This window comes from Daphnia pulicaria, chromosome 1 (genome assembly GCF_021234035.1).
Source record: "Daphnia pulicaria isolate SC F1-1A chromosome 1, SC_F0-13Bv2, whole genome shotgun sequence".
Classification (NCBI taxonomy): domain Eukaryota; kingdom Metazoa; phylum Arthropoda; class Branchiopoda; order Diplostraca; family Daphniidae; genus Daphnia; species Daphnia pulicaria.
Genome location: NC_060913.1, coordinates 90,725 through 116,549, shown reverse-complemented (window position 1 = coordinate 116,549; position 25,825 = coordinate 90,725). Strand labels below are relative to the sequence as shown.

The 25,825-nt window shown below is 36.4% G+C and overlaps 2 protein-coding genes, 2 long non-coding RNA genes, 23 other non-coding genes and 2 pseudogenes across 27 annotated transcripts; 27 read left to right on the top strand and 2 right to left on the bottom strand.

Annotated features, from left to right (window-relative positions):
- The first annotated feature begins 440 nt into the window (after positions 1-440).
- LOC124321949 lies at positions 441-604 on the top strand. The gene has a single exon (XR_006914311.1). It is a non-coding gene; the product is annotated as a U1 spliceosomal RNA (small nuclear RNA).
- Positions 605-796: 192 nt separating this feature from the next.
- On the top strand, positions 797-886 carry Trnah-gug. The gene is given in 2 exon segments: positions 797-833; positions 852-886. It is a non-coding gene; the product is annotated as a tRNA-His (tRNA).
- A 404-nt stretch (positions 887-1,290) lies between these two features.
- LOC124322586 lies at positions 1,291-1,432 on the top strand. Its single transcript, XR_006914861.1, has one exon. It is a non-coding gene; the product is annotated as a U4 spliceosomal RNA (small nuclear RNA).
- A 574-nt stretch (positions 1,433-2,006) lies between these two features.
- On the top strand, positions 2,007-2,129 carry LOC124322778. Its single transcript, XR_006915039.1, has one exon. It is a non-coding gene; the product is annotated as a U5 spliceosomal RNA (small nuclear RNA).
- A 203-nt stretch (positions 2,130-2,332) lies between these two features.
- Positions 2,333-2,451, top strand: LOC124321601. The gene has a single exon (XR_006914274.1). It is a non-coding gene; the product is annotated as a 5S ribosomal RNA (ribosomal RNA).
- A 748-nt stretch (positions 2,452-3,199) lies between these two features.
- LOC124321481 lies at positions 3,200-3,318 on the top strand. Its single transcript, XR_006914263.1, has one exon. It is a non-coding gene; the product is annotated as a 5S ribosomal RNA (ribosomal RNA).
- A 754-nt stretch (positions 3,319-4,072) lies between these two features.
- LOC124322576 lies at positions 4,073-4,147 on the top strand (annotated as a pseudogene).
- On the top strand, positions 4,138-5,022 carry LOC124342733. The gene is made up of 3 exons (XR_006918926.1): positions 4,138-4,186; positions 4,688-4,775; positions 4,846-5,022. It is a non-coding gene; the product is annotated as an uncharacterized LOC124342733 (long non-coding RNA).
- A 149-nt stretch (positions 5,023-5,171) lies between these two features.
- LOC124321184 lies at positions 5,172-8,952 on the top strand. The gene is made up of 15 exons (XM_046784088.1): positions 5,172-5,332; positions 5,389-5,499; positions 5,573-5,656; positions 5,717-6,133; positions 6,200-6,307; positions 6,374-6,609; positions 6,681-6,862; positions 6,926-7,019; positions 7,082-7,522; positions 7,582-7,699; positions 7,760-7,851; positions 7,912-8,035; positions 8,101-8,214; positions 8,279-8,434; positions 8,489-8,952. Exons 1-15 carry the CDS (start codon positions 5,254-5,256, stop codon positions 8,920-8,922), a joined length of 2,790 nt encoding a protein of 929 aa, XP_046640044.1. The 5' UTR covers positions 5,172-5,253; the 3' UTR covers positions 8,923-8,952.
- A 1,588-nt stretch (positions 8,953-10,540) lies between these two features.
- On the bottom strand, positions 10,541-12,428 carry LOC124327991. The gene is made up of 4 exons (XM_046786925.1): positions 12,168-12,428; positions 11,913-12,093; positions 11,680-11,845; positions 10,541-11,622 (listed from the first exon to the last, which is right to left on the bottom strand). Exons 3-4 carry the CDS (start codon positions 11,793-11,795, stop codon positions 10,638-10,640), a joined length of 1,101 nt encoding a protein of 366 aa, XP_046642881.1. The 5' UTR covers positions 11,796-11,845; positions 11,913-12,093; positions 12,168-12,428; the 3' UTR covers positions 10,541-10,637.
- Positions 12,429-12,543: 115 nt separating this feature from the next.
- On the bottom strand, positions 12,544-14,162 carry LOC124328694. Its single transcript, XR_006916431.1, has 5 exons — positions 13,631-14,162; positions 13,200-13,262; positions 13,043-13,126; positions 12,890-12,982; positions 12,544-12,812 (listed from the first exon to the last, which is right to left on the bottom strand). It is a non-coding gene; the product is annotated as an uncharacterized LOC124328694 (long non-coding RNA).
- An 84-nt stretch (positions 14,163-14,246) lies between these two features.
- On the top strand, positions 14,247-14,443 carry LOC124322575 (annotated as a pseudogene).
- Positions 14,444-14,953: 510 nt separating this feature from the next.
- On the top strand, positions 14,954-15,144 carry LOC124322144. The gene has a single exon (XR_006914494.1). It is a non-coding gene; the product is annotated as a U2 spliceosomal RNA (small nuclear RNA).
- A 509-nt stretch (positions 15,145-15,653) lies between these two features.
- On the top strand, positions 15,654-15,817 carry LOC124321948. The gene has a single exon (XR_006914310.1). It is a non-coding gene; the product is annotated as a U1 spliceosomal RNA (small nuclear RNA).
- Positions 15,818-16,009: 192 nt separating this feature from the next.
- On the top strand, positions 16,010-16,099 carry Trnah-gug. Its single transcript is given in 2 exon segments — positions 16,010-16,046; positions 16,065-16,099. It is a non-coding gene; the product is annotated as a tRNA-His (tRNA).
- Positions 16,100-16,503: 404 nt separating this feature from the next.
- Positions 16,504-16,645, top strand: LOC124322585. The gene has a single exon (XR_006914860.1). It is a non-coding gene; the product is annotated as a U4 spliceosomal RNA (small nuclear RNA).
- Positions 16,646-17,219: 574 nt separating this feature from the next.
- Positions 17,220-17,342, top strand: LOC124322777. Its single transcript, XR_006915038.1, has one exon. It is a non-coding gene; the product is annotated as a U5 spliceosomal RNA (small nuclear RNA).
- A 203-nt stretch (positions 17,343-17,545) lies between these two features.
- On the top strand, positions 17,546-17,664 carry LOC124321365. Its single transcript, XR_006914252.1, has one exon. It is a non-coding gene; the product is annotated as a 5S ribosomal RNA (ribosomal RNA).
- A 748-nt stretch (positions 17,665-18,412) lies between these two features.
- On the top strand, positions 18,413-18,531 carry LOC124323267. The gene has a single exon (XR_006915406.1). It is a non-coding gene; the product is annotated as a 5S ribosomal RNA (ribosomal RNA).
- Positions 18,532-19,285: 754 nt separating this feature from the next.
- LOC124322372 lies at positions 19,286-19,507 on the top strand. The gene has a single exon (XR_006914660.1). It is a non-coding gene; the product is annotated as a small nucleolar RNA U3 (small nucleolar RNA).
- A 510-nt stretch (positions 19,508-20,017) lies between these two features.
- Positions 20,018-20,208, top strand: LOC124322289. The gene has a single exon (XR_006914632.1). It is a non-coding gene; the product is annotated as a U2 spliceosomal RNA (small nuclear RNA).
- Positions 20,209-20,717: 509 nt separating this feature from the next.
- On the top strand, positions 20,718-20,881 carry LOC124321947. Its single transcript, XR_006914309.1, has one exon. It is a non-coding gene; the product is annotated as a U1 spliceosomal RNA (small nuclear RNA).
- A 192-nt stretch (positions 20,882-21,073) lies between these two features.
- On the top strand, positions 21,074-21,163 carry Trnah-gug. Its single transcript is given in 2 exon segments — positions 21,074-21,110; positions 21,129-21,163. It is a non-coding gene; the product is annotated as a tRNA-His (tRNA).
- Positions 21,164-21,567: 404 nt separating this feature from the next.
- LOC124322584 lies at positions 21,568-21,709 on the top strand. Its single transcript, XR_006914859.1, has one exon. It is a non-coding gene; the product is annotated as a U4 spliceosomal RNA (small nuclear RNA).
- Positions 21,710-22,283: 574 nt separating this feature from the next.
- LOC124322774 lies at positions 22,284-22,406 on the top strand. The gene has a single exon (XR_006915036.1). It is a non-coding gene; the product is annotated as a U5 spliceosomal RNA (small nuclear RNA).
- A 203-nt stretch (positions 22,407-22,609) lies between these two features.
- LOC124323149 lies at positions 22,610-22,728 on the top strand. Its single transcript, XR_006915392.1, has one exon. It is a non-coding gene; the product is annotated as a 5S ribosomal RNA (ribosomal RNA).
- Positions 22,729-23,476: 748 nt separating this feature from the next.
- On the top strand, positions 23,477-23,595 carry LOC124323033. Its single transcript, XR_006915281.1, has one exon. It is a non-coding gene; the product is annotated as a 5S ribosomal RNA (ribosomal RNA).
- A 754-nt stretch (positions 23,596-24,349) lies between these two features.
- LOC124322371 lies at positions 24,350-24,571 on the top strand. The gene has a single exon (XR_006914659.1). It is a non-coding gene; the product is annotated as a small nucleolar RNA U3 (small nucleolar RNA).
- Positions 24,572-25,081: 510 nt separating this feature from the next.
- On the top strand, positions 25,082-25,272 carry LOC124322143. The gene has a single exon (XR_006914493.1). It is a non-coding gene; the product is annotated as a U2 spliceosomal RNA (small nuclear RNA).
- Positions 25,273-25,825: the final 553 nt, after the last annotated feature.

Below are 25,825 nucleotides of genomic sequence, written 5' to 3'. Positions count from 1 at the left end.
GCAAAACTGTCATGTAGACATGTTTGTAATTTTTTCTAATTGTATTTTTTTCGTAATATCAAGAAAAGCATAAAAAAATACGTACTTGATTGTGTTAACTAATTAGTACTGTTCATCTTTCGATGTGATGTTTTTTTTTAAAATATGAAGATGCGTGTATTTTCATATGAAAAGTCGATTTTCTTATTTTCTTATTTGCCAATTGGACGACCAAATGAAAAAAAACAAGCAATTTGTTTCTTGAAAAGTATTTGCAAAGATCAAGACCATGAAATAAATACTGAGCTTTATTTACTATATTTTGCTCGAGTTCGTAATTCAAGTCGATGAAAGAAAGTGGGTGGTATTCTCTAAACGTCAGTCAAATACTTGAACACTCTTTGTCAATATTGTTCTGCTGTATACAAAGTATTAAACAAAGTGAAAAAGCATCCACAATCATACTTACCTGGCTCAGAGGCAACCATGATCACCAAGGTGGTTCCTCCAGGGCGAGGCCTTTCCATTGCACTAAGGATGGGCTGACCCTTGCGATTAATCCAAATGTGATTAACTCGGGAGTACAATTTTTGGTAGTGGGGGACTGCGTTCGCGCCGTTCCCTGAACACACTATAAATGTAAGAAAAATTCTTGTCATCTGCCGGAAGTTGAACTAAATCTGGTCCCGTTAGTAAACGGTAGGGTTGACCGCTTGGGAATACGCGAAGCATCAGATTTTCTTTCTGGGAAGAAACAACAAAGTAATGAAATTCATGTTTAGCTACTTTAATATAAATCATCATGGCCAATGGATTGGCCGTGATCGTCTAGTGGTTAGGACCCTACGTTGTGGTACCTACTAGATATGAATCCGTAGTAACCCAGGTTCGAATCCTGGTCACGGCACTGAAAACTGATTTTTCACGTCAACACGCAGATTAACTATAAATTTTGTTTGGTTGGAAAGTAATGCTCGCTCACTTCAATAGTTCATAATGTGAAAAACAATTTGGAATGAAAACCTGAAATTCCCCCTCCCTTTTTTTGTGTGTGCAGGAAGTTGTTGAAATGTATGGAAGAAAAATACACATTTACAGAATTTCAAGTATTTGACCCGATATTAAGACAAAAATTATTTCATGTATGTAATGAACTGTCCCCTGTTGGTATTAGTCCAATGGGAGATGGAAATTAAAATTTGCCTAGGGTAATCTAAATGAATATTTCTGAACGAAATTGTTGGTCCAACACGTCCAAGCAGAACGAATTCAGCAAATGCTTAAGTAGACTTGCTTTTCTGATTATAATTTAGCTTTGCGCAGTGGCAATATCATAACCAATGAGGGTCTCCCGAGGTGTGATTATTGCTAGTTGAAAACTTTAACCAATACCCCGCCACGATGAAGTGAAATAATCTTTGTCGTCGGCAATTTTTGATAGCTCCATCAGGAGCATTTCAGCGTACAAGAAAAAAAAAATTACAGTCAGTTAGAAAAATTGGAGTGTTGCATAGTGTGTTTATAACATTAAACGGTGAAAGTGAAATCGTATAAGTGATTTTTGTTTCCATTTAGTTGGTATTGCACGTCAGACAAGGCTGATTAATTCGTTCGCTGAAGGCCATTAATATCAGTCAGTTGGAACATTGTGAACACGGGGAAAATATTTGAAAAGGTGATTCCAAATGACAAGGTGAAAAGATTCCACCATGTTTAAAGGGGAAGTTCAATAAATTGTTAACCGCTGTAGGGTGAATGTCGGGGTAAACATCTGATCCCACCACCTACGTGTTGGGCTTGTACCATAAAGATCGTTCATTTTTTTCAAAAATAACACTGCGCACAACTGTTTCGTTCAAAAACATGTTAACGAGCTTTATACATGATATTTACTTTAAAATAACTGTACCCATTGATAAAGAATTGCACAAGGATTTTGATATGTAAACGCATGTTTCGAAAAAAAACCTTACAAGCGCACTTCAAAATTTTGAAATGAATATAAATACAAGGCATACCACTGTTATTTACTCTGGTTTCTAATCAATACCCGGATAAATCTTTCGCCTTTTACTAAAGATTTCCGTGGTTAGGAGCATTGATGAGTCTATATGACTTATTTTTTTAACGCCCGGTCTTCTGATTGGGCACTTTGAATAAATGAAAAATTAAAAACGTCTGTATGCGGAAACAAAGATATTCTACTACTACATACTGACAACATTTGTAAAATGACAAACTGATAGTTTTTCGGTGGTTTTGGTAAGATTAGTGTGTATTTCAAAAAGATAAATCTCAAGCACAAGTAATAGATTAGAGGCGAATATGGTCGGGTAATTGCGTCTAGTTTAATGTCAACGGCCATACCACATAGAACTCACCCGGTCTCGTCAGCTCCCGGAAGTTAAGCTATGTCGGGTCCCGTTAGTACTTGGATGGGTGACCGCTTGGGAATACGGGATGCTGTTGGCATGGAATTATTTTATTTTTGTGAATCCAATTGAATTGAAGTGCTTCCCAAGATGGGTGATACTACATGGACTACAATGTATTATTTTGGCATTAGTTGAAAATGGAAGGAACGTATTTTTTACTGGATATTGCCTACTAGACGTCCTCCAACCTCTTTGTTGCTGAAAGATATTTGAAACGCCGTGCGCGAAGCGCACGGCACAGCCGAGAGGCTACTAGACGTCCTCCAACCTCTTTGTTGCTGAAAGATATTTGAAACGCCGTGCGCGAAGCGCACGGCACAGCCGAGAGGCTTGTACGTTGGTGGTTTCTTCGGGCAGCTCTATCTAATCTCTCTGGCTCTGAGATCCTTATGCAACGCAAGCTAAGTAAAGCGCGAAGCGCACGGCACAGCCGAGAGGCTTGTACGTTGGTGGTTTCTTCGGGCAGCTCTATCTAATCTCTCTGACTCTGAGATCCTTATGCAACGCAAGCTAAGTAAGGGAAGCAATCGTTAGCCTTATGACACTTGGATTGTTGGCTCATTGATCGGACATCCCCGGAACGAGAAAATTAAAAATGACAGTTAGCCAAAAATAGTGGCGTTTGGAAATATTATCAAATTTTATATTCGGTTGTCCATTGACAAATGTACTTATATGTCCTCGTTTGTTTGGCTAAGGTTGGTGTGTATTTCGAACAGAAAGTAAGCAAGCATTAGAACTAGATTTAGAGGCGAATATGGTCGGGTAATGGCGACTGAATTGATGTCAACGGCCATACCACATAGAACTCACCCGGTCTCGTCAGCTCCCGGAAGTTAAGCTATGTCGGGTCCCGTTAGTACTTGGATGGGTGACCGCTTGGGAATACGGGATGCTGTTGGCATGGTGTAATTTTATTTTTGCTCCCCAAGTTAGATGAGACATGGAATATAATGTATTCTTTAGGTATTAGTTGAAAAGGGTATTGCTGGGACTTTGATTAATGATACCATATATTGTAGAACGCATGTTTGTTTGATCTCGGTAGTTTTAACGACAAAAAAAAAGATAGAGGTTTGGCTATTTTGTTGAGGCTGTTGCATGACGCCCACTCACTGGCACGATCCCACTACTGCCGAACACGGGAACTTTTGGCTGCTAGGTTTCCCTCCTGACCCACTACGCTCCTCCTTAGCTAACCTGCACCTACTAGATTCCTCTAGCAGATCCATGCTGATGTCAAGCTTAGTGCGGGCACCTGATCAACATGCGGTATCACGAAACAGGGCTCCTAAACTCAAGCCATCCACTCTACCAAGCCTCCCCGAAGCAGGATTATAGGTGCACGCCAAACACCCAGCTGATAAATGGGCTCTCAATCGATAATACATTACTGTAATAAATTGATTTGATGAGCACGCGGATTCTTTATTGTGTCCAAAATTGGTCTCGTCACTTGTTCTATAACTATTAAAGAGCTTCTCGGTGTTTCAATAAATGAACAAAATGCAAGACCTGACAATGTATGTACTGTGTGCGTCAAGTATTGCAAATCTCAATTTAATATTCCGAAATATCGATCTATGCACTGTAATTTACGCCAAAGCTCATTGATCGTACAAACCTTATTTAGAGTTCTGCAAAATAACATTGCATTTAAGATCATACTTCACAGGATCATTTCTGTAGTATATCTTGACTTGTTTCCCACCAGAAACCAACACGGAACTGGTGAGCTAGCTCAAACGCTCGTCCTCAAAATGCGCTCTCAGGTTAGTAGGGAAAAACGAGTGCTGCCGCGGTGGCCAATTTGTCGTTCCAGATTTGTTGATTTCGGCGGCCATTTTGTTTTTTCTTAAATAGGCCCGTATATTTTTACTTTATTTTCTTATTAATTATCAATATTTGAGCTTTTTTATGGTGTTTTTCGTGCTTAGCTTTTAAATTAACCCTATGTTTATCTATTTCCAGTCATTTTGTCTTAATATTGTTACCAGATTTCTTTCTCTCTCTTGCCTAGGAACTGTCAAAATGGTTAATTCGTTATTTTAAGATATATTTATCATATTAAGTAACTCAGTTTATTACAGGTGAGATTTCCTTCAGTAACCTGCTTTTTTTCCCATCAAAATACCCCCATTTGTTTGTAAAATATCAATTATGGGGTATGGCTTGGTCAGTTCGCTAAGTTGTTCCTTGCATTTTACATTCTGTCTATAGGTAGTTTGCAGCCATTCAATTTTATTAACCATTATCTATTATTATTTATCCAGGGACCCTTTTTCTGAAGAAATTACCAGTATTATTGGTTATCAGTTGGATTTTCTTCATCGTGAACTATGAAGGCTAGAATGAGAACATGTAAGTTGTTTTTCTTTTATTGGAATAGCTTCCATTGTATTTCAATTAATTTAAATGTGTTCTTTGATAGGTTCCTGTGTTAAGCAACCTCATACAGATTCAGATTCAGTTTTATATTCTTAGTTTAGTTAAAATTTTCCTTCGCTCTGAAGCATAGGGTAAAATGGAGTTTTGTTAATTTGAACTTAAATTTGAATTGTTTTAAGTGGATCTCAATTAATTATTATGTTTTGTTTCATATTTTATTTGTAAACAGTCTAAATTTTGCAAATTCAATTTATTTGAAAATACAATTTAATTTTTTTAATTTGGATACTGTTTAGTACTTTTTGCAGACGCATCTTTCTGTTTACATTTTTCAGTTCGGCTGTCCCCACTGTCAACTGTAATATATTGCGTGTTTTATTTTAGTTTGTAATTTAATAGTGTTTTATGTTTTTAATTCTAGAGTAGCTATTGAATTAGTTTAATTGGAAATATGGAACGTAAAGGTTGTGATTTAAGAAGCGAAGAACAAAAGGCTCGAGTTAAGAAGTACAATGACAGTCGAAGAAAAGGTTTGTGTTTTTTAGACAAATGAAATATTTCAAATGTTAAATTTGCTTTATTTAAGGAATGAAATCTTTCGGACTATTTGCTAGTGGTGCGGATAACTCAGGAGACGGTTCTAAACAGAAAAGTTCTGAACTTGTTGCTCAAAGTAGGAATAAGCGAAAGAGAGATGGTAAACTTGATTGTTTTATTCTTTGTATATCTTATTCCAAAACTACTTTATTGTTCTACTTTGATTGTTTTAGAAAGTTTTTATCGGTGGCCAGATATCCATGATCAACCAGCTGATTCATGTGATTTTGAACCAGATTTCAACCAAACTGTACCCCGTAAGAGCAGTTTTTAAATGTTTGTAGTATTATCATATTAATTTCTTTTCGTGTCCATAGAATTCCTGCAAAGTGCTCTTGAAAGTTTTTCTCTCTTAGAGCAAAATACTGGACTGTCTAGTGAAATCATGAAATTAGCTAATGACCGTCTTGACAAAATGAAGAAGGATAAAAGAGCAGTGAAAAGAAACAAAGAATGTTTAGATGAAGCTTGGTTAGAAATGGAACAAGAGGTCTTCTCTGCATTTGTTTGTTCAAAAGCCTGTTTGAAAAAAGAATGTGAATCCTGCTTTGAGAAACACGAAATCCTGATTAAGTGTTATCACTGTAAAAAGCATTTATGTGCTCGATGTGATTTAGTTCCTCACTTAAATAGTCCTTTTCATCAAAGAATAGTTTTTTTTATTGATTTCACATCAAAACATCTGTTGTCTCATGAATTTATAGATCCCAAAAGTGGAGTTGTTTTTCAGAAAGGTATTATTTATTCTATGGATTGATGACATTTATTTTTAATAATTATATTATTTAAAACATTATCAGAAATAGCTGTTCCTGTTTTTAGTCGAAATTCCTGCAAAAATTGTAATCAGACTGGAACTGTTTCCTCCCTAGCGGGATCTAAACCATGTATTGTGGTCACTATGGATGGTAATCGCCCAAACACTTGCAATTTACATAAATCTGTGGAGGAATAATTTATAATTTTCATTACAGGAAGATTTGATTTGTACGAATCAGTATTTCAGTGTAAAAGTTGTGATTCAATTTACCCTGCAGAAATTCAAGACTACATTGCGTCTGGTTACTTTCCTGGAAACCCCAAAAGAACGAATTTTTTTATTTCTTCTGATCTCTCAGAGTTTTGGTTTCATCTCAAGTATTTAACACCTGGTACCTCCGAACAAAAATTTCTTGAAACATTATCTGCCAAATCACTCAAGGCAGGAAGGGTAAGACTGAATCAAAATCTATGTATTTTTATTGATAATTTTTTTAAATTTTTATCATATTGAAATACTAGAATGGTACAATAAATACTCCGCTTTTTAACAAAGCCGTGAAGGCTTATGAATATATCAGTCACTTAGTTGATACCAAAATTTGTAAAATGGAGAAACGGCGATGCAGATCTTGCACTCCATTTCAATTGTCGTGCCATCCTGATGGCGATCACAAGTTAATCAAAAGAAGACGCCTCAATGAGTATTAATTAAAAGGTTATAGTGTTATCATTATAAAAAATATTTTAAACGTTTTTCTCTTTAGACGAGTTAAAAGGTCATGGTACGGCGATGCCATAATTATGCGGGATGAAGACTTTGATGTCTTAAACAAAAAAATCAACAGTTATAAACCGCAAGTATGGTACTATAGAATATTTATATTTTTTCTCTATACTGTATTCTATTTACGTGATTTCAGGGGAAAAATACAATAGGAGCTCAAAAATGTGGAAACTCGCAGTTTGAGGCTGCCCGAGAAGTTTCGAAACGATTTAAGGGGTTAGAGGTAACCGGCAACGTAATGACGTCCTGTGGGCATGGCGTAATTCAGTGCTCAATTGACATGCACGAAGGGGAAACCTTCCGTCATACCTTTGCATCTCATGTTAAAGTGCACTCACTGAAAAACCAAAAACAGCATAAGAATTTAAATATTACTGAAACCGAAAAGAACACTGAAGATGAATCTGCAAACACCGTTTTTTTTGGACCAAAATTTTTTGTCAACGACGTCGTGTGTCAATACTGGCCATTCGCGATCAAGATGGGAGAGCTATCAGAGGCCTACTCATATCTTACTTCTGATATGGTCCCTTTCCTCTCTCGGCTACACGGCCAAGCGCATAGCTGGCCATGCCAAGTATTGAAATTTATTAGAAAAAGATAATTTTATATTAATTATTTCGTTTGTCGTTACAGATCCTACATTTTGGTCATTGGAGAGATGGATCAGCTGGAACTTTAGGAGAAGAACAGGAACAAGTATTTTCTACTTTTTCAAGCTATAGTAATTCAACAAAAACAATGGGAGCAGCAAGTATGGAGTGGTTTTTATTGTTTTCATTATTTATATATGACAGTTCGAATTATTAATCAGACAGACGAGATTTTTTAACCGGAGCAATGTTTTATTGGAACGGCAGAAAAGAAAAAGGAATGGCTCGTACTCTCACTAGACGAATGCTGATTGTATAACAACTAGTAATGTTATCGATTTAATATTCGTAAATTAACACTTAACATCTTTAGGCTATATATAGAGTTCAGTTTTATCATGAAAGACTGAACAAATTACTATCAGCGAAAAAAATGAAATTGTCTGAATTACCTGTAATTCAAGCTTCGTTGGAAGAAGAGGCCCGTGTTGCACGAGGTAACTGAAAAGTCTGAAGTATATAACACTTATTTTCTTCGTTTCTAAAACTTCTTTGAATTTAGAGAAAGAGAAGATCGTCAAATTAAAGTGGGATTACCTATCGGAGTTAAAAAGTGAACTGGAACGAATTCACTTCCAACACGTAACTTTGCACGACAGAATTTCGAGTGTGGCAGGTAATAAGGTCCTTAAGGTGAAATGTAAGTAATTGTATACTAATTACCCTTTTTGTTTTTCTAGTTTCTTGCAAATGGCGAACTAAACTTAGACGAAAGCAAACTTTATTAAAAGCGAAAGCTGTTACAGTAATGAACGACATAAACGACCTGGCTAACGTTATGGTGACCGAGCAAAATTTCTTGGATGGCGTTTTTCCGTGGGATTCTAACCAAAACGGTAATTTAATTCAAATGCGATAAAAAATAAGTTGCTATAACTTCTTCATTTTAGTTTCGTTCAAGGATAACTTCAAATTAGTTGATTGTTGGATGCTGTACAAACGAAACACAGAACAGATTCTTCAATGCAAACTAGAAATGTCACAATTCATCACAACAATCAGTGAAGATATTTTGTCGATGCAACATGAAATAAGAAACTACAACTCGACGGATGAATTCTCTTTCTCTGTAAGGAACTGCCCAATGAATATTTCTGTATTTCAACAATCTGAAATAGTCATCAAAATGCAAGAAGTGAAACGTCTCGAAATGTTATTGTCAGACTCGCTCGCCTTAAAACAATACTTTTATGAAGAAAATTTAGATGATGATGATTTGGTTTTCGAAGATGATTGTATGGATGATTATATTGCTGATGGTGATGGTATTGACAAAGATGATTTATGTGATGAAATTGAATGTTCCTCCGACGATGAATTTTAAATACATGAGATGATTCGTGTTTTGATTGAACAATCTTTCACAGTATTATTAATAGTTTGAAAAGACAAATTTAAAGCCTACCTATTCAAAAATTGGTTATAAGATATCTTCTTTCTAATGTGAATTTATAGTACATTTTTTGCGGTCATCAACGAATATACGCAAGAAAAATTTTTGCGGTCATCAACGAATACACGCAAGGAGAAGTAAACGTAGAAGCCATGAAATAATAATGTAGCATATTACCAGGTTTATTGTCAAATTTTAAGTTTTGCGCATTATTTAAAATATTGCTTATTTGCTATAAGAATAAAAGCAAACTTTTTAATGTTGATGAAATGTATTTCTAAGAAAATGTGAATTGCGGAAGATGAATAATGTTAAGATAAATGAAGGAACCATCAAACCATAATGTACGAACAGGTATATTAACAAATTCAAATGTTGTGCGTAAAGCACTATCTCACATTACACTTTTCAAAATTACGGACACATCGTATCGTGTATCAAAATTAAATAACATAACTGAATATCTCTCATTATAGGAAGCTTTCGTTTCGGTAAAATTACAAATGAAATTATGAAACTCAATTCTCTTTTCCGTTTTATTGTTATTTTCACTTATGCGCTGGAGTAAAAACATAAACTAATGCTACTAAAGCTTTCTTACTTTTTCTAATGAAATTTTTTAAGTAAAAATGAACATGAATTTTAACAATTATTGATTCCCGTAAAATATAATCTAGTTGGAATACAACATTCGGTCACAATTGAAAAAATTGTTTATAGAAAAGGGGACGAGGTTCAAGCGCCAGATACATTTTTTTTGTGGAGATCATCGAAACGTTATTATGAAATGAATGCTAGCGCACCATATTTGGAAGAAAGTCTTATACATTATCCATGTATGTAAATTCCTATTATTTTTACAATGTTTTTAGAATCATGCTGAATAGAGGGAGTATTTTCACTATTTTGCGTGGAAGCGTACAGCATAAGCGTCAGCGTTAAAAATCGCCTGGCGTATTACAGGTAGATGCATAGAAAATGGACGGTATTTTACTTCAAATTTGGATTCAGCGTTGAATTTCGAGTATAAGGTGCTAATTTCATAATTTTTTTCTGGAATTTGTCGTTTGCGTCAAAAAATTTTTCGCAAAAAAGGTCGCCTAGATCATGTAAGCGAGTTGCTTCGTTTTGGTTCTACAAAAAAATTGGTCGAAAACGAATAACTCTCGCAGGCTACCTATAAAAATGATGAGATTTACACTACGTACTCAACTTTTTACACTAAATTCAATAATGATCTCTAAAACAGTATATTTTATATGCGTGCACTTTAATTCTTACAAAACAATTTTATCACGATCACGCATATAATTCTATGTAGGCTAACGCTAATAACATAACATTATTGCACTTAAAGTCAACTTTTCACGCGGTATCGGAATATGGATTCAAAACAGTGTATGTGCTGCTCAAATCTAACTTAATCAGTTCTTTGTTTTTTACTTTAAAAAACTTCAATCAGGTTAACTAATTTTGACTAATTTTCAAAATAAATGATACTGTACTTTACATATGCAGTATAATTAGGAAAACAGTAAACATGAATCCATAAATGACACAAAGATTTTATTTCGTTTCAAGATTACAATACATTAATTTAAAAAACACGTTGCGCAATGACGACAATATTCATCCGACACAAATATTCACTTTTTCTGTGTACTTGATGGAGGAGAGCAGCTGTCATCTCTGGGTAGTTGGTTTTTCTTTAAAGGTGCATTAACAGATGTTTTCCTTCCTTTTTCTGGTGTACATAAGTATGAAAGTATGGAACAACTGGTATGTTTAATTTTTTTCTTTACAGGTGCACTTTGAACAGTTTCCGTTTCTTTTTCTGATGTACAATGAGAGAGTATGGCACAGCTGGTAGTAAGAGATTGATTGGTATTTTCCCCATTTTCAGGGTATTTGCGCTTTCTAGCAGCGGCAACAGCAGAAAATGCTTTATTTTTAGATCTAGATTTCTCTAAAGGTAAACCTCCATTAATACCTTCCGAACTTTCTGATTGGCAAGTTGGTTTCTGTTTGGTACGACGTGTCTCGCTAGGCGAATCCTTCGTTTTCTCAACTGACTTGAGTAAACTCTTAGCAGGAAATGAAAATTTGGTAGAAATATCACAGTTGATATTTGAGTGCGTATTTGCCTTTAAAGAAGGCACGAGGGAATTCGTAGATCTCACTGGGGAAACAATTTTCGGTTGACTTAGAGAGTCAAGTGCCATTGCTTCATCCTCAGAAAATTCAAATATGTCTAGAGGGTTTTCTAACAAAGATAGTGGGTTATCGTTTGCCAAATTTTCATCGTCAGTTACTATGGAGACAAGGGAAATTTCTTCGGAAGTTGTGATTTTAGTAATAGGCGTTTCACAAATTGAATCTTGTCCGTGAATGGGATCTTCATTGATTCGGTCCTTTACTAAACTGACTGAAAGATTGGACGAACAAATTTTCTGTGGGGTGTAAGACTGGGATGATGTGACATTATTTGGTGCTGATGGTAAACATGCAGAGCTTTTCGCAATCAAATTTGGAGGGGGAGAACAAGTAACTGGACCTTGAATTGGATTTGATTTTTTGTTCACCGGCTTTTTGGGTTTCACAGATGCTAACTTCTCATTCTTCTTTTTTCTCCTGTAGAAAGATAATAATATAATGAAAGCAATAGTTTTTCATTGAATAAATTCTTACTGTTCTTCCAGCAATTTCAGCCTTTTCACTGTAGCTGCCTTTTTTACAGCAATTGCAACTTCATTTCTTGCAATTTCTGTTGTATTTTTGTCATTTTCATCAATGACTGAATCCATGGTTTTCTTAGTAACATGTTTCTTTTCAGGTTTTTTCCCAGAATAAGGTCCTACATAAAGAAAAAAAAATATGTGGTTAAACGAGTTTTAATTTAAGTCTTGAAAGGTTCAATTTACCAATCCATGTTTTAGTAGCTGTATCTAATGTCGAGTAAACTTTTTCTCACAGCTTTGTGGAATACAAGAACCCATCAGCATGTTCTCCAAAAGATTCTAAAAATCTGGTTGGAATTTTTTTGTTCGGTGCTACATAGCATAAGATGGTTTGAACTTTCGCATGAATGCTGAGTTCTTCAGCCTAAAGAAATTCATAATTTTAATGATCAGAGAACGTAACGGTGTAAAACGCTTGTTATTAAAGTCAAAACTTACCAAATCCCGCATCTTTTTTATTTTCCTTTTGGTTGAAGCTGCAGAAAAAGGGCCTCTGATGGTAGGTATCTGTCTATCAGTAAAAGCACCCAAGCATAAGTGCATGGGTTTTTCATTACTTCCCACATTTGAATCTTCATTACTTTCTGACATATCATCTTCATTTTCATCCATATTTTGTTATAAAAACACTCAATTTAAAGAAAGGAATTTTTTAAAGAACAAATTTGTCCACGAGGAAAGCAAAATTGTGACACTGGCTTTAACTTCGTCTGTACAATAAACAATCGATTATCGATACGATATCAATAAACTACAAATGTTAACCGAAACTAATATTGTATGTAACATAAAAACTAACGACATTTCAGAAATGGATAATAAACTGTAATATTTTTCTTCAACTTATTTCATTCAATTAAAAGAACTATTTCAAACAACTTTTCCTAAAACAGTTTTGAAGGTATTTAACTTACAATTTTGTCAAATTTAGTTTAAAATATCAAATTAAAGTATAATAAATTCATAACCAATTCTTTTTTTCCATAAAGCCTTCAAACATTTCAACTTGATTCTTGCCATTGTGAACCAAGCATCGTGTGAAACATGAAACAAATCCACAGCTTGACCACAAGTCTCTGAAAACTGAGAAAAACATTCTGAAAAATATAAAAGTAGACCAAAAATGATTTAGAAGAAGATAGGAAAAATATTAGATTTACCATTTCTTTTACGATTCTTACTTTTAGCCACAGAAATTAGTCCAGTCTTTTGTTCTAAGAGAGAAAAACTTTCAGGAGCACTTTGCAGGAATTCTAGGGACACGAAAAGAAATTAATATGATAATACTACAAACATTTAAAAACTGCTCTTACGGGGTACAGTTTGGTTTAAATCTGGTTCAAAATCAAATGAATCAGCTGGTTGATCATGGATATCTGGCCACCGATAAAAACTTTCTAAAACAATCAAAGTAGAATAATAAAGTAGTTTTGGAATAAGATACACAAAGAATAAAAAAATCAAGGTTACCATCTCTCTCAAAATCTCTCTAAAAAACGCAGCATATAACAGTTGACAGTGGGGACAGCCGAACTGAAAAATGTAAACAAGTATAGAAAGATGCGTCTGCAAAAAGTACTAAACAGTATCCAAATTAAAAAAATTAAATTGTATTTTCAAATAAATTGAATTTGCAAAATTTAGACTGTTTACAAATAAAATATGAAACAAAACATAATAATTAATTGAGATCCACTTAAAACAATTCAAATTTAAGTTCAAATTAACAAAACTCCATTTTACCCTATGCTTCAGAGCGAAGGAAAATTTTAACTAAACTAAGAATATAAAACTGAATCTGAATCTGTATGAGGTTGCTTGACACAGGAACCTATCAAAGAACACATTTAAATTAATTGAAATACAATGGAAGCTATTCCAATAAAAGAAAAACAACTTACATGTTCTCATTCTAGCCTTCATAGTTCACGATGAAGAAAATCCAACTGATAACCAATAATACTGGTAATTTCTTCAGAAAAAGGGTCCCTGGATAAATAATAATAGATAATGGTTAATAAAATTGAATGGCTGCAAACTACCTATAGACAGAATGTAAAATGCAAGGAACAACTTAGCGAACTGACCAAGCCATACCCCATAATTGATATTTTACAAACAAATGGGGGTATTTTGATGGGAAAAAAAGCAGGTTACTGAAGGAAATCTCACCTGTAATAAACTGAGTTACTTAATATGATAAATATATCTTAAAATAACGAATTAACCATTTTGACAGTTCCTAGGCAAGAGAGAGAAAGAAATCTGGTAACAATATTAAGACAAAATGACTGGAAATAGATAAACATAGGGTTAATTTAAAAGCTAAGCACGAAAAACACCATAAAAAAGCTCAAATATTGATAATTAATAAGAAAATAAAGTAAAAATATACGGGCCTATTTAAGAAAAAACAAAATGGCCGCCGAAATCAACAAATCTGGAACGACAAATTGGCCACCGCGGCAGCACTCGTTTTTCCCTACTAACCTGAGAGCGCATTTTGAGGACGAGCGTTTGAGCTAGCTCACCAGTTCCGTGTTGCCAGAAACTTGTCTCCTTTCAACCCACGATGACGAGTTAAGACGCTGGTTTCTGAGCGTGAAACAGGCTGTGAGTGTAGCTGTCTCGACAGCATCAAACACAGTCATTGAGGACCGTTTCCGTTAAATCCATGTGAAATAGCGGAAGGAAACTAGCGTGTTCAGAGTGGTTGAGATGATAAAACAAATTTAAATTCTTGAAAATCTAAAGAGATAAATCTTAATAATAATTCCAGGTATTCGTGTCCTTAAATCATCTGCTTGTATGGCAAAATAAATTGTGAAAGTGAGGTTGGTCAATTTGAGGATGTGTCATGACTTTATGATCGTATTGCATTCTTTTAGTTATTGTTATTTAATCATGATTAATTATCGTTCAGAGCTTTTGTCGTCAGGTGGCGTGGCAAAGCCATATTCTGAAAAAAAAGGACCTAGTGTGATAACGAGAGTAAAATTTGCAACGCCTTCAGCGTAAATTGTATCTCCCTTAATACAGTATGAGCATAATAAAACAAATGAAAATGAACTTTATAAGCATCAAGTGGTCGCGTCTGGAAAAATGAACAACTCAATATTTTATAGCATTTCTTGAATGTTTTGAGTGATATGAGTATTCTTCGTACACCACCGGAAATGTGTTGAACCTCAGTGGTTATTTTGGGCAGTAATCCTTGTAACATTATCGCTTCTCGGCCTTTTGGCTAAGATCAAAGTGTAGTATCTGTTCTTATCAGCTTAATATCTGATACGGGTTCAAATGGACCCCAGAATATTAAACTGATTTTTGGCATACGGTGGGAATACAGTGCTTGCACTGCTCCCGCCACGGGTTGACCCGGTATTGCAGTACCTCCGGGATCGGCTCACCCTCTATGAGGGAGAACATATTGAATAAAACAGAAATTGTCTTAGCACCGTATAATAAAAGACCATGTATAATTGCAAAACTGTCATGTAGACATGTTTGTAATTTTTTCTAATTGTATTTTTTTCGTAATATCAAGAAAAGCATAAAAAAATACGTACTTGATTGTGTTAACTAATTAGTACTGTTCATCTTTCGATGTGATGTTTTTTTTTAAAATATGAAGATGCGTGTATTTTCATATGAAAAGTCGATTTTCTTATTTTCTTATTTGCCAATTGGACGACCAAATGAAAAAAAACAAGCAATTTGTTTCTTGAAAAGTATTTGCAAAGATCAAGACCATGAAATAAATACTGAGCTTTATTTACTATATTTTGCTCGAGTTCGTAATTCAAGTCGATGAAAGAAAGTGGGTGGTATTCTCTAAACGTCAGTCAAATACTTGAACACTCTTTGTCAATATTGTTCTGCTGTATACAAAGTATTAAACAAAGTGAAAAAGCATCCACAATCATACTTACCTGGCTCAGAGGCAACCATGATCACCAAGGTGGTTCCTCCAGGGCGAGGCCTTTCCATTGCACTAAGGATGGGCTGACCCTTGCGATTAATCCAAATGTGATTAACTCGGGAGTACAATTTTTGGTAGTGGGGGACTGCGTTCGCGCCGTTCCCTGAACACACTATAAATGTAAGAAAAATTCTTGTCATCTGCCGGAAGTTGAACTAAATCTGGTCCCGTTAGTAAACGGTAGGGTTGACCGCTTGGGAATACGCGAAGCATCAGATTTTCTTTCTGGGAAGAAACAACAAAGTAATGAAATTCATGTTTAGCTACTTTAATATAAATCATCATGGCCAATGGATTGGCCGTGATCGTCTAGTGGTTAGGACCCTACGTTGTGGTACCTACTAGATATGAATCCGTAGTAACCCAGGTTCGAATCCTGGTCACGGCACTGAAAACTGATTTTTCACGTCAACACGCAGATTAACTATAAATTTTGTTTGGTTGGAAAGTAATGCTCGCTCACTTCAATAGTTCATAATGTGAAAAACAATTTGGAATGAAAACCTGAAATTCCCCCTCCCTTTTTTTGTGTGTGCAGGAAGTTGTTGAAATGTATGGAAGAAAAATACACATTTACAGAATTTCAAGTATTTGACCCGATATTAAGACAAAAATTATTTCATGTATGTAATGAACTGTCCCCTGTTGGTATTAGTCCAATGGGAGATGGAAATTAAAATTTGCCTAGGGTAATCTAAATGAATATTTCTGAACGAAATTGTTGGTCCAACACGTCCAAGCAGAACGAATTCAGCAAATGCTTAAGTAGACTTGCTTTTCTGATTATAATTTAGCTTTGCGCAGTGGCAATATCATAACCAATGAGGGTCTCCCGAGGTGTGATTATTGCTAGTTGAAAACTTTAACCAATACCCCGCCACGATGAAGTGAAATAATCTTTGTCGTCGGCAATTTTTGATAGCTCCATCAGGAGCATTTCAGCGTACAAGAAAAAAAAAATTACAGTCAGTTAGAAAAATTGGAGTGTTGCATAGTGTGTTTATAACATTAAACGGTGAAAGTGAAATCGTATAAGTGATTTTTGTTTCCATTTAGTTGGTATTGCACGTCAGACAAGGCTGATTAATTCGTTCGCTGAAGGCCATTAATATCAGTCAGTTGGAACATTGTGAACACGGGGAAAATATTTGAAAAGGTGATTCCAAATGACAAGGTGAAAAGATTCCACCATGTTTAAAGGGGAAGTTCAATAAATTGTTAACCGCTGTAGGGTGAATGTCGGGGTAAACATCTGATCCCACCACCTACGTGTTGGGCTTGTACCATAAAGATCGTTCATTTTTTTCAAAAATAACACTGCGCACAACTGTTTCGTTCAAAAACATGTTAACGAGCTTTATACATGATATTTACTTTAAAATAACTGTACCCATTGATAAAGAATTGCACAAGGATTTTGATATGTAAACGCATGTTTCGAAAAAAAACCTTACAAGCGCACTTCAAAATTTTGAAATGAATATAAATACAAGGCATACCACTGTTATTTACTCTGGTTTCTAATCAATACCCGGATAAATCTTTCGCCTTTTACTAAAGATTTCCGTGGTTAGGAGCATTGATGAGTCTATATGACTTATTTTTTTAACGCCCGGTCTTCTGATTGGGCACTTTGAATAAATGAAAAATTAAAAACGTCTGTATGCGGAAACAAAGATATTCTACTACTACATACTGACAACATTTGTAAAATGACAAACTGATAGTTTTTCGGTGGTTTTGGTAAGATTAGTGTGTATTTCAAAAAGATAAATCTCAAGCACAAGTAATAGATTAGAGGCGAATATGGTCGGGTAATTGCGTCTAGTTTAATGTCAACGGCCATACCACATAGAACTCACCCGGTCTCGTCAGCTCCCGGAAGTTAAGCTATGTCGGGTCCCGTTAGTACTTGGATGGGTGACCGCTTGGGAATACGGGATGCTGTTGGCATGGAATTATTTTATTTTTGTGAATCCAATTGAATTGAAGTGCTTCCCAAGATGGGTGATACTACATGGACTACAATGTATTATTTTGGCATTAGTTGAAAATGGAAGGAACGTATTTTTTACTGGATATTGCCTACTAGACGTCCTCCAACCTCTTTGTTGCTGAAAGATATTTGAAACGCCGTGCGCGAAGCGCACGGCACAGCCGAGAGGCTACTAGACGTCCTCCAACCTCTTTGTTGCTGAAAGATATTTGAAACGCCGTGCGCGAAGCGCACGGCACAGCCGAGAGGCTTGTACGTTGGTGGTTTCTTCGGGCAGCTCTATCTAATCTCTCTGGCTCTGAGATCCTTATGCAACGCAAGCTAAGTAAAGCGCGAAGCGCACGGCACAGCCGAGAGGCTTGTACGTTGGTGGTTTCTTCGGGCAGCTCTATCTAATCTCTCTGACTCTGAGATCCTTATGCAACGCAAGCTAAGTAAGGGAAGCAATCGTTAGCCTTATGACACTTGGATTGTTGGCTCATTGATCGGACATCCCCGGAACGAGAAAATTAAAAATGACAGTTAGCCAAAAATAGTGGCGTTTGGAAATATTATCAAATTTTATATTCGGTTGTCCATTGACAAATGTACTTATATGTCCTCGTTTGTTTGGCTAAGGTTGGTGTGTATTTCGAACAGAAAGTAAGCAAGCATTAGAACTAGATTTAGAGGCGAATATGGTCGGGTAATGGCGACTGAATTGATGTCAACGGCCATACCACATAGAACTCACCCGGTCTCGTCAGCTCCCGGAAGTTAAGCTATGTCGGGTCCCGTTAGTACTTGGATGGGTGACCGCTTGGGAATACGGGATGCTGTTGGCATGGTGTAATTTTATTTTTGCTCCCCAAGTTAGATGAGACATGGAATATAATGTATTCTTTAGGTATTAGTTGAAAAGGGTATTGCTGGGACTTTGATTAATGATACCATATATTGTAGAACGCATGTTTGTTTGATCTCGGTAGTTTTAACGACAAAAAAAAAGATAGAGGTTTGGCTATTTTGTTGAGGCTGTTGCATGACGCCCACTCACTGGCACGATCCCACTACTGCCGAACACGGGAACTTTTGGCTGCTAGGTTTCCCTCCTGACCCACTACGCTCCTCCTTAGCTAACCTGCACCTACTAGATTCCTCTAGCAGATCCATGCTGATGTCAAGCTTAGTGCGGGCACCTGATCAACATGCGGTATCACGAAACAGGGCTCCTAAACTCAAGCCATCCACTCTACCAAGCCTCCCCGAAGCAGGATTATAGGTGCACGCCAAACACCCAGCTGATAAATGGGCTCTCAATCGATAATACATTACTGTAATAAATTGATTTGATGAGCACGCGGATTCTTTATTGTGTCCAAAATTGGTCTCGTCACTTGTTCTATAACTATTAAAGAGCTTCTCGGTGTTTCAATAAATGAACAAAATGCAAGACCTGACAATGTATGTACTGTGTGCGTCAAGTATTGCAAATCTCAATTTAATATTCCGAAATATCGATCTATGCACTGTAATTTACGCCAAAGCTCATTGATCGTACAAACCTTATTTAGAGTTCTGCAAAATAACATTGCATTTAAGATCATACTTCACAGGATCATTTCTGTAGTATATCTTGACTTGTTTCCCACCAGAAACTTGTCTCCTTTCAACCCACGATGACGAGTTAAGACGCTGGTTTCTGAGCGTGAAACAGGCTGTGAGTGTAGCTGTCTCGACAGCATCAAACACAGTCATTGAGGACCGTTTCCGTTAAATCCATGTGAAATAGCGGAAGGAAACTAGCGTGTTCAGAGTGGTTGAGATGATAAAACAAATTTAAATTCTTGAAAATCTAAAGAGATAAATCTTAATAATAATTCCAGGTATTCGTGTCCTTAAATCATCTGCTTGTATGGCAAAATAAATTGTGAAAGTGAGGTTGGTCAATTTGAGGATGTGTCATGACTTTATGATCGTATTGCATTCTTTTAGTTATTGTTATTTAATCATGATTAATTATCGTTCAGAGCTTTTGTCGTCAGGTGGCGTGGCAAAGCCATATTCTGAAAAAAAAGGACCTAGTGTGATAACGAGAGTAAAATTTGCAACGCCTTCAGCGTAAATTGTATCTCCCTTAATACAGTATGAGCATAATAAAACAAATGAAAATGAACTTTATAAGCATCAAGTGGTCGCGTCTGGAAAAATGAACAACTCAATATTTTATAGCATTTCTTGAATGTTTTGAGTGATATGAGTATTCTTCGTACACCACCGGAAATGTGTTGAACCTCAGTGGTTATTTTGGGCAGTAATCCTTGTAACATTATCGCTTCTCGGCTTTTTGGCTAAGATCAAAGTGTAGTATCTGTTCTTATCAGCTTAATATCTGATACGGGTTCAAATGGACCCCAGAATATTAAACTGATTTTTGGCATACGGTGGGAATACAGTGCTTGCACTGCTCCCGCCACGGGTTGACCCGGTATTGCAGTACCTCCGGGATCGGCTCACCCTCTATGAGGGAGAACATATTGAATAAAACAGAAATTGTCTTAGCACCGTATAATAAAAGACCATGTATAATTGCAAAACTGTCATGTAGACATGTTTGTAATTTTTTCTAATTGTATTTTTTTCGTAATATCAAGAAAAGCATAAAAAAATACGTACTTGATTGTGTTAACTAATTAGTACTGTTCATCTTTCGATGTGATGTTTTTTTTTAAAATATGAAGATGCGTGTATTTTCATATGAAAAGTCGATTTTCTTATTTTCTTATTTGCCAATTGGACGACCAAATGAAAAAAAACAAGCAATTTGTTTCTTGAAAAGTATTTGCAAAGATCAAGACCATGAAATAAATACTGAGCTTTATTTACTATATTTTGCTCGAGTTCGTAATTCAAGTCGATGAAAGAAAGTGGGTGGTATTCTCTAAACGTCAGTCAAATACTTGAACACTCTTTGTCAATATTGTTCTGCTGTATACAAAGTATTAAACAAAGTGAAAAAGCATCCACAATCATACTTACCTGGCTCAGAGGCAACCATGATCACCAAGGTGGTTCCTCCAGGGCGAGGCCTTTCCATTGCACTAAGGATGGGCTGACCCTTGCGATTAATCCAAATGTGATTAACTCGGGAGTACAATTTTTGGTAGTGGGGGACTGCGTTCGCGCCGTTCCCTGAACACACTATAAATGTAAGAAAAATTCTTGTCATCTGCCGGAAGTTGAACTAAATCTGGTCCCGTTAGTAAACGGTAGGGTTGACCGCTTGGGAATACGCGAAGCATCAGATTTTCTTTCTGGGAAGAAACAACAAAGTAATGAAATTCATGTTTAGCTACTTTAATATAAATCATCATGGCCAATGGATTGGCCGTGATCGTCTAGTGGTTAGGACCCTACGTTGTGGTACCTACTAGATATGAATCCGTAGTAACCCAGGTTCGAATCCTGGTCACGGCACTGAAAACTGATTTTTCACGTCAACACGCAGATTAACTATAAATTTTGTTTGGTTGGAAAGTAATGCTCGCTCACTTCAATAGTTCATAATGTGAAAAACAATTTGGAATGAAAACCTGAAATTCCCCCTCCCTTTTTTTGTGTGTGCAGGAAGTTGTTGAAATGTATGGAAGAAAAATACACATTTACAGAATTTCAAGTATTTGACCCGATATTAAGACAAAAATTATTTCATGTATGTAATGAACTGTCCCCTGTTGGTATTAGTCCAATGGGAGATGGAAATTAAAATTTGCCTAGGGTAATCTAAATGAATATTTCTGAACGAAATTGTTGGTCCAACACGTCCAAGCAGAACGAATTCAGCAAATGCTTAAGTAGACTTGCTTTTCTGATTATAATTTAGCTTTGCGCAGTGGCAATATCATAACCAATGAGGGTCTCCCGAGGTGTGATTATTGCTAGTTGAAAACTTTAACCAATACCCCGCCACGATGAAGTGAAATAATCTTTGTCGTCGGCAATTTTTGATAGCTCCATCAGGAGCATTTCAGCGTACAAGAAAAAAAAAATTACAGTCAGTTAGAAAAATTGGAGTGTTGCATAGTGTGTTTATAACATTAAACGGTGAAAGTGAAATCGTATAAGTGATTTTTGTTTCCATTTAGTTGGTATTGCACGTCAGACAAGGCTGATTAATTCGTTCGCTGAAGGCCATTAATATCAGTCAGTTGGAACATTGTGAACACGGGGAAAATATTTGAAAAGGTGATTCCAAATGACAAGGTGAAAAGATTCCACCATGTTTAAAGGGGAAGTTCAATAAATTGTTAACCGCTGTAGGGTGAATGTCGGGGTAAACATCTGATCCCACCACCTACGTGTTGGGCTTGTACCATAAAGATCGTTCATTTTTTTCAAAAATAACACTGCGCACAACTGTTTCGTTCAAAAACATGTTAACGAGCTTTATACATGATATTTACTTTAAAATAACTGTACCCATTGATAAAGAATTGCACAAGGATTTTGATATGTAAACGCATGTTTCGAAAAAAAACCTTACAAGCGCACTTCAAAATTTTGAAATGAATATAAATACAAGGCATACCACTGTTATTTACTCTGGTTTCTAATCAATACCCGGATAAATCTTTCGCCTTTTACTAAAGATTTCCGTGGTTAGGAGCATTGATGAGTCTATATGACTTATTTTTTTAACGCCCGGTCTTCTGATTGGGCACTTTGAATAAATGAAAAATTAAAAACGTCTGTATGCGGAAACAAAGATATTCTACTACTACATACTGACAACATTTGTAAAATGACAAACTGATAGTTTTTCGGTGGTTTTGGTAAGATTAGTGTGTATTTCAAAAAGATAAATCTCAAGCACAAGTAATAGATTAGAGGCGAATATGGTCGGGTAATTGCGTCTAGTTTAATGTCAACGGCCATACCACATAGAACTCACCCGGTCTCGTCAGCTCCCGGAAGTTAAGCTATGTCGGGTCCCGTTAGTACTTGGATGGGTGACCGCTTGGGAATACGGGATGCTGTTGGCATGGAATTATTTTATTTTTGTGAATCCAATTGAATTGAAGTGCTTCCCAAGATGGGTGATACTACATGGACTACAATGTATTATTTTGGCATTAGTTGAAAATGGAAGGAACGTATTTTTTACTGGATATTGCCTACTAGACGTCCTCCAACCTCTTTGTTGCTGAAAGATATTTGAAACGCCGTGCGCGAAGCGCACGGCACAGCCGAGAGGCTACTAGACGTCCTCCAACCTCTTTGTTGCTGAAAGATATTTGAAACGCCGTGCGCGAAGCGCACGGCACAGCCGAGAGGCTTGTACGTTGGTGGTTTCTTCGGGCAGCTCTATCTAATCTCTCTGGCTCTGAGATCCTTATGCAACGCAAGCTAAGTAAAGCGCGAAGCGCACGGCACAGCCGAGAGGCTTGTACGTTGGTGGTTTCTTCGGGCAGCTCTATCTAATCTCTCTGACTCTGAGATCCTTATGCAACGCAAGCTAAGTAAGGGAAGCAATCGTTAGCCTTATGACACTTGGATTGTTGGCTCATTGATCGGACATCCCCGGAACGAGAAAATTAAAAATGACAGTTAGCCAAAAATAGTGGCGTTTGGAAATATTATCAAATTTTATATTCGGTTGTCCATTGACAAATGTACTTATATGTCCTCGTTTGTTTGGCTAAGGTTGGTGTGTATTTCGAACAGAAAGTAAGCAAGCATTAGAACTAGATTTAGAGGCGAATATGGTCGGGTAATGGCGACTGAATTGATGTCAACGGCCATACCACATAGAACTCACCCGGTCTCGTCAGCTCCCGGAAGTTAAGCTATGTCGGGTCCCGTTAGTACTTGGATGGGTGACCGCTTGGGAATACGGGATGCTGTTGGCATGGTGTAATTTTATTTTTGCTCCCCAAGTTAGATGAGACATGGAATATAATGTATTCTTTAGGTATTAGTTGAAAAGGGTATTGCTGGGACTTTGATTAATGATACCATATATTGTAGAACGCATGTTTGTTTGATCTCGGTAGTTTTAACGACAAAAAAAAAGATAGAGGTTTGGCTATTTTGTTGAGGCTGTTGCATGACGCCCACTCACTGGCACGATCCCACTACTGCCGAACACGGGAACTTTTGGCTGCTAGGTTTCCCTCCTGACCCACTACGCTCCTCCTTAGCTAACCTGCACCTACTAGATTCCTCTAGCAGATCCATGCTGATGTCAAGCTTAGTGCGGGCACCTGATCAACATGCGGTATCACGAAACAGGGCTCCTAAACTCAAGCCATCCACTCTACCAAGCCTCCCCGAAGCAGGATTATAGGTGCACGCCAAACACCCAGCTGATAAATGGGCTCTCAATCGATAATACATTACTGTAATAAATTGATTTGATGAGCACGCGGATTCTTTATTGTGTCCAAAATTGGTCTCGTCACTTGTTCTATAACTATTAAAGAGCTTCTCGGTGTTTCAATAAATGAACAAAATGCAAGACCTGACAATGTATGTACTGTGTGCGTCAAGTATTGCAAATCTCAATTTAATATTCCGAAATATCGATCTATGCACTGTAATTTACGCCAAAGCTCATTGATCGTACAAACCTTATTTAGAGTTCTGCAAAATAACATTGCATTTAAGATCATACTTCACAGGATCATTTCTGTAGTATATCTTGACTTGTTTCCCACCAGAAACTTGTCTCCTTTCAACCCACGATGACGAGTTAAGACGCTGGTTTCTGAGCGTGAAACAGGCTGTGAGTGTAGCTGTCTCGACAGCATCAAACACAGTCATTGAGGACCGTTTCCGTTAAATCCATGTGAAATAGCGGAAGGAAACTAGCGTGTTCAGAGTGGTTGAGATGATAAAACAAATTTAAATTCTTGAAAATCTAAAGAGATAAATCTTAATAATAATTCCAGGTATTCGTGTCCTTAAATCATCTGCTTGTATGGCAAAATAAATTGTGAAAGTGAGGTTGGTCAATTTGAGGATGTGTCATGACTTTATGATCGTATTGCATTCTTTTAGTTATTGTTATTTAATCATGATTAATTATCGTTCAGAGCTTTTGTCGTCAGGTGGCGTGGCAAAGCCATATTCTGAAAAAAAAGGACCTAGTGTGATAACGAGAGTAAAATTTGCAACGCCTTCAGCGTAAATTGTATCTCCCTTAATACAGTATGAGCATAATAAAACAAATGAAAATGAACTTTATAAGCATCAAGTGGTCGCGTCTGGAAAAATGAACAACTCAATATTTTATAGCATTTCTTGAATGTTTTGAGTGATATGAGTATTCTTCGTACACCACCGGAAATGTGTTGAACCTCAGTGGTTATTTTGGGCAGTAATCCTTGTAACATTATCGCTTCTCGGCCTTTTGGCTAAGATCAAAGTGTAGTATCTGTTCTTATCAGCTTAATATCTGATACGGGTTCAAATGGACCCCAGAATATTAAACTGATTTTTGGCATACGGTGGGAATACAGTGCTTGCACTGCTCCCGCCACGGGTTGACCCGGTATTGCAGTACCTCCGGGATCGGCTCACCCTCTATGAGGGAGAACATATTGAATAAAACAGAAATTGTCTTAGCACCGTATAATAAAAGACCATGTATAATTGCAAAACTGTCATGTAGACATGTTTGTAATTTTTTCTAATTGTATTTTTTTCGTAATATCAAGAAAAGCATAAAAAAATACGTACTTGATTGTGTTAACTAATTAGTACTGTTCATCTTTCGATGTGATGTTTTTTTTTAAAATATGAAGATGCGTGTATTTTCATATGAAAAGTCGATTTTCTTATTTTCTTATTTGCCAATTGGACGACCAAATGAAAAAAAACAAGCAATTTGTTTCTTGAAAAGTATTTGCAAAGATCAAGACCATGAAATAAATACTGAGCTTTATTTACTATATTTTGCTCGAGTTCGTAATTCAAGTCGATGAAAGAAAGTGGGTGGTATTCTCTAAACGTCAGTCAAATACTTGAACACTCTTTGTCAATATTGTTCTGCTGTATACAAAGTATTAAACAAAGTGAAAAAGCATCCACAATCATACTTACCTGGCTCAGAGGCAACCATGATCACCAAGGTGGTTC